A 12,513-nucleotide genomic window follows, 5' to 3' on the forward strand; every position below is an offset into this window, starting at 1 on the left:
GGAGGTAGTATCATTGTCAAAAATCAGGCTGTCACGGGTCACGCTACAGCTTCGCGCGGCCGAATACTTCATCTTCTGAATTTCTAGCCCCACCACCTCCTCTTCTCTCGTTTAGCTATAGCTGTGTACCTGGTGGTTGACTCTGGTCTCTAGACAGTGAGTCTATTTCTACTTGGGACGATCAAATTCGTTATGGCCATGAGGCTGTTATAAAAATCAACCCGTGCGCAGCCTTCCTTACGTTTAAAGCACTCTGTCGTTTCTATTGTGCCGAACTAACGTTCTCTCATGGATAACCAGGACCCGCATCCTGAAATCGTGGTTTCCCCCCCTCCCGACGCCACCATGTATCCCAGTAATAGCGCACATTCTCAGAATATTCCTTACGATCCTTTGCCCTTGACTCAAGATCCACCCAGGGACTCGATTTACTCCGATCCCTCTTCTCCCCATGCTTCGGGCTTCGACACTCCTCCTGTCGAAATGTCTCAGTTTTCGGACACCATACCCCCGAGCGGTGCAGCCCAACCACGCTTTCTTGGCGCAGCTTTGTACGACGACCCCTCTAACAGCTATCGAGATTCCTTCGCGTCGCAAAATACCCAAAATACCTTTAGAACCGCGCCTTCCGCCATCAATTCCTCTGTCTACGCCTTGAATCCTGAAGTAGAACGTTCTAGCGCCTACCGTGATGACCCACATGACCCTGAGTATAACTCTGGCTCTGGTCAGGATGTGGGTTTCAACTCCCCTCGTTACCTTGCTGAGAAGCGATCAGCATACACCGTCCCACGTGTAAAATCAAAGCGCGGACTTATCATAGCTGGCTCAATTCTTGCAGCTGTGATAGTCCTTATTGCTGTCGTTGTCCCCATATATTTCGTCGTGATCAAGCCCAAATCATCGTCGAATAACAGCTCCGCCGTCTCTCCCAGCAACCCCACCTCGACCTCAACCTCGACCGGTCAACCTTCCTCCGCTGTTGTCACTGGTGGCAATGGCAGCACAATCACGATGGAGGATGGTACTACCTTCACGTACTCGAATCCTTTCGGTGGTACCTGGTATTGGAATCCTGATGATCCATTCAACAATAATGCTCAGGCTCAGTCATGGACGCCTCCCCTCAACCAGACCTTCAGCTTCGGCACTGATAAGATTTTTGGGTATGTTTTTCTCGATCGTTGCTTGTACCTGCAATGACCTTTTTTTTCAGCGTCAATTTGGGTGGTTGGCTTAATACGGAACCCGTGAGTTGGTATCAGTTTGACTCACACATTGTACTGATGTTCCGTTTGTAGTTTATGCAAGTCTATCCGCGCTGCTGGCAACATTGTACCTTACTTATCTTTATCTTAGCGCACCCGCTCTTTATCAGAAATACCCTCAAGCTATCGATGAGTGGACGCTGAGCGAAGCCATGGCCGCTGACACATCATCGGGTGGCGGTTTGTCACAGCTAGAAACGCATTATCAGACGTTCATTGTAATTTTTTTTTTCACGTCGTAAATGATAGAGCTGAAGATGTTCACCAGACCGAACAAGATTTTGCCGAAATTGCTGGAGCAGGACTGAACTTCGTCCGCATTCCCCTTCCATACTGGGCGATCGAAGTACGATCAGGCGAACCGTTCCTCCCCAAGACCTCGTGGACGTATGTCTACATCATCCTTCTACTCTCTTTACCCTGCTGAAGCAACTTTCAGATATTTCTTAAAGGCTATCCAGTGGGCTCGCAAGTATGGTCTTCGTATCAACCTCGACTTCCATGCGCTTCCTGGAAGCCAGAATGGGTGGAATCACTCTGGCAAGTTTGGGTCGATCAACGTTCTTTACGGCCCGATGGGTATTGCAAACGCCCAGCGGTCACTAGACTATATTCGGATCATTGCAGAATTCATCTCTCAGCCTGAGTACAAAGATGTTGTTGTCATTTTCGGCATTACAAATGAGCCTCAAGGGACCCCGATCGGCCAGGATGCTCTCTCTCGGTAGTAAGTGTATCAATGGTTGTGGACCACCGCACCGTAACGGTAACATAATTTGCGCTGCAGCTATATGCAGGCATACAATAACGTCCGTGAGGCTTCGGGTATTGGGGAAGGCAACGGTCCCTTCATTTCTTACCACGATGGATTCCTCGGTCTTCCTCAATGGGCTGGCTTTCTTCCGAATGCTGACCGCATTGCTCTCGATGATCATCCTTACCTTTGCTTTGACGGCCAGTCTTCTGCCCCTATGTCATCTTATGCTCAGACACCATGCACTACCTGGGGTGGCATGATGAACACCTCCATGAGCGCATTCGGGTTCACAACTGCCGGAGAATTCAGCAATGCTGTCACTGACTGCGGTCTTTATGTGAATGGTGTGGGAGTTGGCACACGTTACGAGGGTACATACACTCCAGGAACCTGGCCTGTTGTAGGGAGCTGCACGCCATGGACGGATTGGCAGAATTGGAATTCGACCATGATATCAGGCATCCAGCAATTTGCCTTGGCCAGCATGGACGCTTTGCAGGTAAGCGACTAGCTTTTGGAAGTCGTTGATTCCATTTGAATTAATGTGTATAGAACTGGTTCTTCTGGACATGGAAAATCGGAAACTCATCTACTTCCGGTGTCGTCGAGTCACCGCAATGGTCATACCAACTCGGTCTGCAGAATGGGTGGATGCCCAAAGACCCTCGCGTTGCATCAGGAACCTGCGCAAATCAAGGCATATGGAGTCCTCCTCTCCAAGCATGGCAAACAGGGGGTGCGGGTGCAGGCCAGATTCCTGCGACCGTTACTGCGTCGTACACCTGGCCGCCTGCTCAGATCAGTAATGCCGGTGCTGTCTCCTTGTTACCTTCATATACCCCTACGGGAACTGTGGCAACTCTTCCTCCTCCTACATTCACATACTCTTCTGGCTCGTCTGCTAAAACCGCCAATGCCGGCGATGGCTGGCAGAATCCCTCCGACACTGCAAGTGGAATGGTTGGCATTGCAACGTGCAGCTATCTCAATCCTTGGATTGGGACCGCCGCACCACCTTCGCCCCTTTGCAGTAGTGGAGCCGCCGCACGAGCTGTTCCTGATTCGCAGATCACTCACTTCCCTCGTCAATCATAACGCCGCTCGTTAATTTGGGGACAGCACAACTTCCTCATGTGAATTTGACTGGACTATTGATATTGGGTTTTCTTGGGCTACATTTGTAGGACGATGAATTCATCAGTTGAATTGTTGAATAACCTCCTTGTTACACTCAAACCGATCTTCAGATACTTATATCGTACTTTCCCTTCCTTTGACAATATTACTATCTTTTTACTCGTACATAGGCACTTGACGGACCATTGCATTTTCTGCAGGTATACGTAGGGCACATCGGAGTCCATTCATATAACATGGCATTATCTTTCATCTATCGTCGTGTCTTGTGTTGCTCATGCTTATGATGCACTTAATTATACTTGTTCGATGACGCCTGCATCATTACCACCCCCAAGCTAGTGCTCTCCGCTAGTCGTTGCGTACCGATCTTCCAAATCCTCTTGACCTCCAAAGCCACCTTCAAAATCACGATCCTTGGTGGAAGATGCGGCATCCTTTGTGGTACTGTCATTAGATGCAGTGGTGCGCTTCTCCTGCTCCTCGCGGAGAGCAGCGAGCTGGGCTTGCTCCTGTATATAGGGAGCTGGTAAGTAATGCTTGCCATGGTTAGCCCCTTGGGAAGCCTCGCCTTCTCGCGAATGTATTTCGCTTCTTCACCTTGCTCCCTTGATCCCCAAGTAGGGTCCTATACTCATGAATGTCAATTGTCTGCTTCAGCTGCTTCACCAAGTACTCGCTTGTGCAGTAGTTCCGGAAGGCATGTTCTGGTCGAGGTGACTCCACTCTAACTCCACTGGACCAGTTACAGTAGATTCGGATTCCCATCTACAAACTCCGCGGCACTGCCTCAATTACCTTGCACCAAATTTACACCTTAGTGCTGCAGCTGAATATTTGAAAGTCAACAATCGCAGACATGGTATTGTGCCCTACCAGAGCCAGAAGTAGATATATAACTTCCTATTGTCAGATTTGACGATTTGTTCCAAGGTTAAGTAACGAAAAAGCAAATGACGAGAAAATGAGAGCGAGAGAACGTGACGATGAGTACTGTGTGATGGATAGAAATGGATATGTGTGCGATGTATCATGAACTATGCCGATGATGTGCTCCAGAGCACATCAATGAAATATGATACAATGGGGTGACGATGAGAGTGAAAAACACAGGTAACAGTGGTGGAAGGAAATTCTTGTGTCCTGAGTAAGTGTTTCTACCTGTGGGAATCGTCAGCATGGTTTCCGGAACAAAAGACTACATTGCGGAAGGGCACCTCTTGAAAGAGACAGGAATACTGTCTTGAGGACCAGCCTCTAAGAAGCGAGATATGCGAGTAAAGAAGCCCCCCTTGTTCAACTGCTCCTTACGAGACGCTCGCTTAGTTTCAGCACGCGCAATCTTGGCGCACGACCATGGGTGAAGGGGCATCCCCGTTGCCAGCGGTCTCTGGAATAGAGTCGTAAGAGAGCCTCGGATGCTGGACGTTGCAAGGTCTTCATCTGAATTCATGAAAAGTTGCACGACCGGTAACCTGTGAAAGGATCGCTTGGCAGTGTGGGAGTAGCCGGCAGTGCTCGGTACAGTATGAGCCGTTCGAGGACTCGGAGAAGGTGAGTCTAGGTGCATAACTGCTCGGGAATTGGCACGTTGTCCTGATGAGCTGCTTGGCATCTCAGGGGATAACTCCCAGCCAGCTGTAGGAGTATTGGGGGTATAGTTGAGTGTGTCCCTATTGGGCCCCTGACATTCAGACGGTGGTGTAATACGTGCCAAACCCAGTTCTGGCGGCTGGGAAAGGGAGATAATATCCAACGCAGGTAAGACCTTCACAATGCCATAAGCCTCGGTGTTAAACCAAGAACGTAATGCATACCTTTGGCATTACGCGTATCCGTTCCTGTTTGTGACCTATCATACTGAGATTGGCCAAAGAGTCTCGCGGACCCCAATCTGACACGGCCGTGACAGAAGTAGCAGGTGATGAAAACGATGGACTGTCCATCATTGCAGATGTGACGGTTGTGGTCTCATCGTGCTCCAAGGAGATCATCTTGGACTTGACTGGAGTAGACGATTCGCTAGATGGGCATGAAGCTGGTAGTCCCTCCACGGTGGCTGGAATGCTAGCCCAAACTGCGGCAGTTCTCATTCGTAGACTGGTAACACGATCTGCTATGCGACTACCAGGAGGATCGGGTTTTATATCCTCCTGACTTGAAGATCTGTCCATAGCGGAAGATATAAGCCCAAATTCTGCACCACCCTCCCAATGTTCAGTTGGCGAGGGCGTCACAGGCTGCAAGACGCCATCTTCAGAGACAACCAGGACATTTCTGGATAGGTCTGGAACGGTGAAAGTTGTACAAGGTAACACTGTGGGATGTATTTGGACTGGCTGAAAACAAGTGAGTCGACTGTAGTGCATAACACTGAGAGAGAACTAACAGGGCCCTTCTTGAAGACGCTAGCCAGAGACATCTTTTTGAAGTGCGTGAGAGTGGAGAAGAAGCGAAATTTGCGAGCCTTCGAAGACGAAGGAGGGGATGTTGCATCGTCAAAGGTCGGCGAGTTGGACTCGATCACAGCCTTTGTATCTGCAGGTGACTTGACTCTGGAAGCAGAGCCCCTACTCTTGCGCCAGAAAGTGGGATTGGTCTTAAGCATGTTGCTGATAAACATCTTATCGACAAGCTTGATGCTGGTGCTAGAGAGAGGTCCAAGGAATGATGTATGAAACAAACAACCTGAGATTTCAATTGCAACCGTCAGTTCTATGACCTTCGAACGTGCTCAGTATGAAAGGGGTGTCTCTGAGACATCTAGCGAGGCTCTTTCAGCTTAAAGCAGGAATAGTGCCAAATATCTTTGTTCGTCCCACTGGAATGTGACTAGACACAGCAACACTCACAGATAGCAGCATACTCCTGAAGGAGTAAGAAGATATACAGATAGGCGCAGCCTCCACTTAGACTTAGCTAGTCTGATGAGTTCGATCGAGGGAATGACGGTTTCGTGTACTCTGAGTCCTAAAGGCCTAATGGTTTGCTCCTAGCGGTGAAGTTCAACCTTGATTGCCGTAAATGGTCATCTCGTTTAACATGTTTGTTTGGCGATAGCTTTGGTTTCAAACAAACACCGACAGAATTCTGGAGGAGCGAGAGGTCTTATGGCGAAAGCCATTGTCAGGGTCTTAGAGCGGCGGTCACCAAAAAAAATGCTGCGAGTCATAAATAGTGTGATATCTAACAAACAGCCCAGAGCTTGGGCTCGACGGCCTAGGTAATTCAAAATCCAGAAAGGTGCTGGTACGTTACGGTAGGCGGTAATACTTGAAATCGAAGGCGCTACCTAAAAGCGGGGTCTCCTTCACCTTCGAAGCGCATGTGTTCGACCTTGCCAGTCTGCTCATAACTGAATCGGCAAGCACTGCGTTTCGTGAAATCTCTGCATCACACCGGATACTCCCAGTGCTAACTAAGTGATATTCATCATCCAAGTCAACGGCGAGACCAAACTGTGCAGCCTGTTGCGTGCTGGACTATGCCATTTGGCTAAATGGATTCGCACTTACCGTTAAGAGACCTAATAAGTCTATGAATCTATCGGAATAAGACACCAGTAGTGCACTCTACTCCGAGATACCTGCGCGTTTCGATTTTCTCGGTGATATAATCATGACCCACTACTTTCGATGAATATGATGCATTGCAAACCGAATACAAGTCAATTCAACTTACTTAATTACCGGGACATCCTCGATGCCTGCTGGGTCACAGCATGCTGTGAATTGGATCTATACCCTAAGGCCGAACAGCTCCCAAGAGTGGTCGGAGATGTGAGAAATTTCACTCAACATGCAAGTTTATCCATTAGCATCCCTAGACATTACATAAAACAAGACAGATAGGCCAGCAACAGAGAAAAAAACACAGCTAAAAGAGATATAACAGGACGATAAGTGGGCAGGGCCGACGATACGTAGTTGGTCGAACCCGTCGTGCCCGAATTTCCGCACAAACCAGAATTCTGCAGAAGAACAGTGGGATAGAGAACAAGAGGCACGCCTCCTAAACTATACTGTGCGTCGATGGTGCCATTGCTGCCCACTGGCCACTGTTGACAGGTCAGTATACTATAACAGGATGTGAGTTCTGACGTCCGAGGCAAATGTGAGAAGCAGCTGACTTGGTGAGTGACGTGCTCGCAGGATATGGGGTATAAACAGGAATACTGATGTTTTGAGGCTAATAATAGGCCCGTATGGTAAGATCAGAAAAGATCGAAGATGCAGATAAATATTCACATGGACTTACGGGAGATCCGATATTAGTCATAATGGAGACACAATCCCCCTTCAAGGTTGCGATGCCGTATGGTGATGTCGTGAGCACCTGCGTTGGCGTAGTTGCCCATTGCGTGTTGTTGACCAAGAAGTTGCGGAACTGTGAGACGCGATGTTCAACGTTAGGCCCCTCGAATTTAAACTATGGCATACCTGATTCAATGTGGTCATGAGTTGGTATGTTGTAGTGTTGGCATATTTCGAAGGCCACATTGCCTCGCGATTATACTGCGGCGGCGTCAAGGCGATCAAAAAAAAATCAGCAGGGTTAACTTACGGGATCACTGTTCCCATCAAAGCCCTGCTCTTGGCCATAATACACAATAGGTATGCTTGTAAAATGTCAGCGATTTATTGGTGAGGGCGGCGATACAAATTACCCATCAGTCATGAAGTTGAACACCATGACATTGCTGTTTCGAGTTAGGATCTGTTAGATACAACACGGGAAAGAACTTACTATAAAGATTGTGGATCAGTAGAGAGATTCGCCCAGCGAGGAACATCCTGATTTTCGACGAAGTTCCCGAGAAGTGTGGGGTCCTACAACCATTGAAGTGCATCCAGAGATAGGTGTGGACCGCATACCTTGAACTTCGCTGCCTCCTGCGCAATCATATCTGTAACGGCACTCGTATTCTGTGGCCCAGGAATGGTGAACGCATCAAGGAGCGCGGTATACATGGGGTAGTTCAGAATTGAGTCAAGGGCATCGGATCCCTGGTAGAGAGCGGCGTCGCTGCGATACAAACTTGTGTTAAGCAGGGCAGGATGGACCGCCAAGACCTTACTCGATATCCGAGCCAAAGACTTCTCCTATGCAAAATACACCGGCATTGCCACAGAACACGGGCCAGAAGCCAATGTTGACATGTCTACACTTCAGTTAGCGTGGGTGGGGGGAATGAGGGAAGCCTTACTTCGCAGCTGATAAAATCTTTATTATATTGTGATAATAAGATTGCTTGAACACACTTACCATCGATTCGGAGTCCATCAATGTTGTATTCCTTAACCAGAGACTGAATCCAGTTACTGAACCCGGAAACAACAGTTGGGTCTTCTGTGTTGAGGTCAGGAAGAGGAACGACGGTGTCACCTAACCAGCATTGTTCCTCGCTGGTGGTGTTGCTCCAATCTATGACACAATATGGATGGTATTGCGACTACATGTAAACGACTCAGTAATTGAATGTATGTAGCACGCAGAAAAGTAACCCTACCTGTTCTTTGAACATATATGTAGATAAATCAGGGGTTATTGACGTGGCCATGACATCGTTGACAACGACATCAACCATCAAGTACCTTGAAAGATTCAACAATGTGAATGTCGGTATCTATGAATACACCCACATTCCGCGACGATGCAGTTCATCTGAAAGATTCTTGAGATCGTCAGACGTGCCAAACCGAGAATTGAGTTGAGAGGCATCTGCAATCCAGTATCCGTGGTAAGGGTCTCCATATGGCGTACTCGGACCCTCATAGTTTTGGGAAACAGGACTTATCCAGACTAAAATATCAAGTCAGACATATTAATGATTATAAGTGAAGTTGTACGTACCTGCGGTGAAACCTGCGTCTTGGATGTAGTCTAGATTCTGGCGAAGACTATGGGAGGTCAGGATGAAGTAAAAATGAGTACTTGCGGTGCTTACGAATTCCAGGTCCCACCACACCACGTACGAGTCCCCGAGGGGCATTGGTTGGGGTCGGCGCCATCTGGCAAAGCATATCTGTCGATGATGACTCTACAAAAATTAATCAGTCAGATACTTAGTGAAATAGGTAGATATACGCACTGATAAATTGAACGACCTCGCCATTGATCGGCAGAAGCAGCATAAACAAGAGGCAAGGCAAACGCGAGAAGGGCAGCTGCAAGAAACGCAGCGTGTGACATGATACGAAAAAAGAGCGTGAGTTATAAGGAGCGTAGAGGCCAGCAGACGGGCCAGAAAATTTGGAGCAAAAAGAGTGAAGGTCGGGCTGAACGTTTAGGACACAGCTATTGTTGGCAAGCTGGAAAAAAAAAGTGAACTATAACGTTCTGATCAACTTTTTGTAGTGCGGCTTACCCGAATTGGGAACCGTGAAGGTACCGAATGACCGTCATTGCATGTGGAAGTGAACGACGATCCAGAATGATCAGAATGATCATATGGGCTCCGGAGGCAATCTAAAGATTGAGCTTGAGTACGTACACAATAATGCAAATCTTCTCCAAGCAATCCGGCAGCTCAGGTCATTGCAGTGCCGGGTTCACCATACAAGTTTGTAAAGTCCATTAGAACGGCGAGCGGAGGTAGCGGCGTCAAATGATCGTAAGTTAACATAAGTTCAGTATAAGCACTATTAAGCGTAACGTAACATTGCATTATGTCAGTAATGCGTGGGAAACCCAGGAACGGCTCCCCCCGCTGCATTGTGCTCTTAGTACTACGGTCCTCATAAGTTTCAGATGACTTCTGAGGGCGCTCACACATTTACCAAGTATGGCTGGCTCGTATGTCTATGGGTTCTCATTGTTTCGTTCCAGGTATTTACCCAATGATGCTTCCTACTCAAGTTCATGCCCTGATCACGTCCTCGTGCAAGTATGGTTATCACACGTCTGCTTTAAATCAGCTACAAGCTGTCCTGACGTGTAAAGTCGCTGATGCAACTGCCCCAATGTACTATGGTCTACCCACATGTATCCCAATGACCGACGCAACATTCTCTGTAGTGACGTCCATATATACCCTGGGAGGCTTCTTTGGCAGTCTGAGCGCTAACATTGTTATGGACCGTTACGGGCGGAAGGGCGCTTCACGTTTCAGCGCTGTGCTCACAGCTGCTGGTTCTACCTTATTCGGATTGTCTTCTTCCGTAGGTCCACTGATTCTGGGCAGGTATGTACTTCATACTAGTAATATCCATTACTCCAATCTCCCACGCCCAGATTTCTTGTTGGTCTTGCAGCAGGCCTGGGCATCTGCCTCTGTCCAATATATCTGTCTGAGATAGCACCAGCCAAAATCAAGGGAAACTTGGGTTCGCGCTGCGTCTTAGTTCATCAATCACCAGTAATATTGATCGACTGTCTCGTTAGGCGTTCTGACACAGCTGGCTATAGTTATCGGTATCATGGTCACCCAAGGAATGGGCTTCGGTCTCGCCACTCCCAGACAATGGCGTTTGGTACTGTTCATTTCAGCAGGGATTTCCATTTTCCAGTATTTTATCAGCCCGTTTGTCGTAGAGTCCCCTTCGTATCTCAACCGAAAGGGACTGGTAGATCAGGAGAAGTTAGCTATTCGCAGATTGTGGGGCGAAATTCATGATGTTTCGCGTACAGATCGTGAGCAGATGCTGACTTCCAGAGACAATTCTCTGATCTTATCTTTAGCTGAAGAGCGGGACAGCGAGGAACCTTTGTTGTCAGACGGCGACAACGCCACAGAACGCCCCTCAACTGGCCGCCAGCCTGCAATGACTATTCCTCAACTGTTCGCCTCTACTGGACTTCGCCGCCCTCTATTGACAATTATTGCTGCTATGACATCCCAACAAATATCAGGAATCAATGCAGGTAAGCAGAACACTCAATTGCACAATATAACATTTCTCAACCTATCACAGTCTTGTACTACAGTAACGACATACTCTCTAAATCCATCCCCGAACTAGCATCATATGTTTCGCTGGCAATCACAATTGTCAATTTTTTCATGACTTTTCCGCCGATCTTCCTTATTGAGGCAAGTTTGGTCGTTGTTCAAGTATCTGCAGCAACTTAACACAGGTATTTAGCGAGTGGGCAGGAAACAACTAATTCAATTATCAGTTGCTGGCGCTATTCTGTCTCATCTGGCTGTTGGCTATGGGCTGAATAACGGCCTCGTGACTTTGTCCAGTATCGCGATCACAACCTTTGTTATGTACGTAGTTCATATCTATTTCCTTCGCGCAACTCATGTTATCTTGAAGGTCATTTGCTTTCGGATTAGGTCCTATTCCGTTCGTCATCATCCCCGAGGTGGCACCACCCCATGTCAGTTTTTTCACGAAGTGAATCGTTCTTTCACTGACCCCATACAGGCTGTGTCCGCCATTTCATCAGTGGGCTTGTCGCTGAACTGTAAACATTTATCTGTGCCTTCGAAAGTCCGTCTCTAACTTCAATTTCCAAGGGTCGAGTAATTTTGTCATTGGTCTGATCTTTCTTCCGCTGCGCAATTTTCTTGCAAATGGCGATCCCATGAAGGAAGGAAGAGTATTTTATCTCTTTGCAGCGGCGCTACTCTGCTCGACATTTTGCTTTTCGAAATTATACAGGGGTTAAGGGGTACAGCGGATTACCTGGCTCATATGTAACATATGTCTATGGCAATAATTCACTATCCATCGACTCATGATGCTGAGGTACACAGACATTCATACATGGACACTCATATTGTGTAAGTACCATTGCAGTTTGTAATGCTGTTGCATGTTTTCTCGTTCTAGTCATCTAGTGTACCTTATCGTAACGGTGCTTGCGCACCACTCCCTGACTCCTGAATCTGATTACATAGGTTCCTTTTATTTACTCCAATATCTCAAGTTCCTACCATGTTCTTGTCACAACAGACAGATTTGATGGATCCTTACTTTACAGGTAAGGATCATGAACCACAATTAGTCAGCCTGCATGGACTTGTTCTCCATAGGTCATCCAGCCAGTACTCTCCCTTCTGCATGTTTGTCACAGGGCTTTCTGTATGTCTGAGTCATGTTGTGTGTAGCATGCCCACCTGGATACTTGAGTTCACCATCATTCTAGTTATGGGCCAGTGTCCACAGTGCTCTTCCAGCAAGGTAGCTTTTATGCCTCGCATGTTCTCTGCTAGCCCTGGATATATTCTTGTTATAGTTCAAACAGAAAAATATCCAATAGTCCTGCATCAGTTAGATCTGACATGTTTTCAAGTAGAGTGTAAGATGCAAGGGGAAGATGACAACAACCCCTGAGGTCACGATTTCGAGCGCTTGTTAATTTAAAAGTCCGAGCAAGCACTTGCTATATGTGGTCACTCCA

At 47.5% G+C, this 12,513-nt stretch overlaps 6 protein-coding genes across 6 annotated transcripts; 3 read left to right on the forward strand and 3 right to left on the reverse strand.

Annotated features, from left to right (window-relative positions):
- The first annotated feature begins 8 nt into the window (after positions 1-8).
- On the forward strand, positions 9-1,620 carry BJ212DRAFT_1055248 (uncharacterized protein). Its single transcript, XM_041328948.1, has 5 exons — positions 9-156; positions 301-1,166; positions 1,217-1,250; positions 1,302-1,486; positions 1,537-1,620. The coding sequence occupies exons 2-4, from the start codon at positions 346-348 to the stop codon at positions 1,410-1,412; spliced, it is 966 nt and encodes a 321-aa protein (XP_041195139.1). The 5' UTR covers positions 9-156; positions 301-345; the 3' UTR covers positions 1,413-1,486; positions 1,537-1,620.
- On the forward strand, positions 1,012-3,287 carry BJ212DRAFT_1055191 (glycoside hydrolase family 5 protein). Its single transcript, XM_041328947.1, has 7 exons — positions 1,012-1,166; positions 1,217-1,250; positions 1,302-1,486; positions 1,537-1,655; positions 1,708-1,995; positions 2,056-2,524; positions 2,578-3,287. Exons 3-7 carry the CDS (start codon positions 1,421-1,423, stop codon positions 3,118-3,120), a joined length of 1,485 nt encoding a protein of 494 aa, XP_041195140.1. The 5' UTR covers positions 1,012-1,166; positions 1,217-1,250; positions 1,302-1,420; the 3' UTR covers positions 3,121-3,287.
- Positions 3,288-3,500: 213 nt separating this feature from the next.
- BJ212DRAFT_1267279 (uncharacterized protein) lies at positions 3,501-3,677 on the reverse strand (the record flags this gene model as incomplete). Its single annotated transcript, XM_041330644.1, has 1 exon — positions 3,501-3,677. A coding segment is annotated over one exon (177 nt), but the record flags the coding sequence as incomplete, so codon positions are not given.
- Positions 3,678-3,961: 284 nt separating this feature from the next.
- Positions 3,962-6,178, reverse strand: BJ212DRAFT_1341948 (uncharacterized protein). Its single transcript, XM_041335166.1, has 4 exons — positions 6,015-6,178; positions 5,552-5,850; positions 4,980-5,501; positions 3,962-4,930 (listed from the first exon to the last, which is right to left on the reverse strand). The coding sequence occupies exons 2-4, from the start codon at positions 5,783-5,785 to the stop codon at positions 4,361-4,363; spliced, it is 1,326 nt and encodes a 441-aa protein (XP_041195142.1). The 5' UTR covers positions 5,786-5,850; positions 6,015-6,178; the 3' UTR covers positions 3,962-4,360.
- A 754-nt stretch (positions 6,179-6,932) lies between these two features.
- On the reverse strand, positions 6,933-9,552 carry BJ212DRAFT_1341949 (glycoside hydrolase family 13 protein). The gene is made up of 16 exons (XM_041335167.1): positions 9,254-9,552; positions 9,110-9,202; positions 9,016-9,062; positions 8,805-8,964; positions 8,672-8,756; positions 8,428-8,614; positions 8,369-8,375; positions 8,240-8,323; positions 8,037-8,187; positions 7,909-7,991; positions 7,829-7,861; positions 7,726-7,780; positions 7,602-7,676; positions 7,420-7,548; positions 7,292-7,350; positions 6,933-7,238 (listed from the first exon to the last, which is right to left on the reverse strand). The coding sequence occupies exons 1-16, from the start codon at positions 9,352-9,354 to the stop codon at positions 6,992-6,994; spliced, it is 1,596 nt and encodes a 531-aa protein (XP_041195143.1). The 5' UTR covers positions 9,355-9,552; the 3' UTR covers positions 6,933-6,991.
- Positions 9,553-9,861: 309 nt separating this feature from the next.
- Positions 9,862-12,183, forward strand: BJ212DRAFT_1341961 (general substrate transporter). Its single transcript, XM_041335168.1, has 10 exons — positions 9,862-9,990; positions 10,050-10,345; positions 10,396-10,487; positions 10,546-10,794; positions 10,843-11,025; positions 11,076-11,194; positions 11,247-11,374; positions 11,424-11,487; positions 11,535-11,574; positions 11,627-12,183. The coding sequence occupies exons 1-10, from the start codon at positions 9,913-9,915 to the stop codon at positions 11,776-11,778; spliced, it is 1,401 nt and encodes a 466-aa protein (XP_041195144.1). The 5' UTR covers positions 9,862-9,912; the 3' UTR covers positions 11,779-12,183.
- The last annotated feature ends 330 nt before the right edge of the window (positions 12,184-12,513 follow it).

Source organism: Suillus subaureus (assembly GCF_016647635.1).
Source record: "Suillus subaureus strain MN1 chromosome Unknown BJ212scaffold_9, whole genome shotgun sequence".
NCBI lineage: Eukaryota > Fungi > Basidiomycota > Agaricomycetes > Boletales > Suillaceae > Suillus > Suillus subaureus.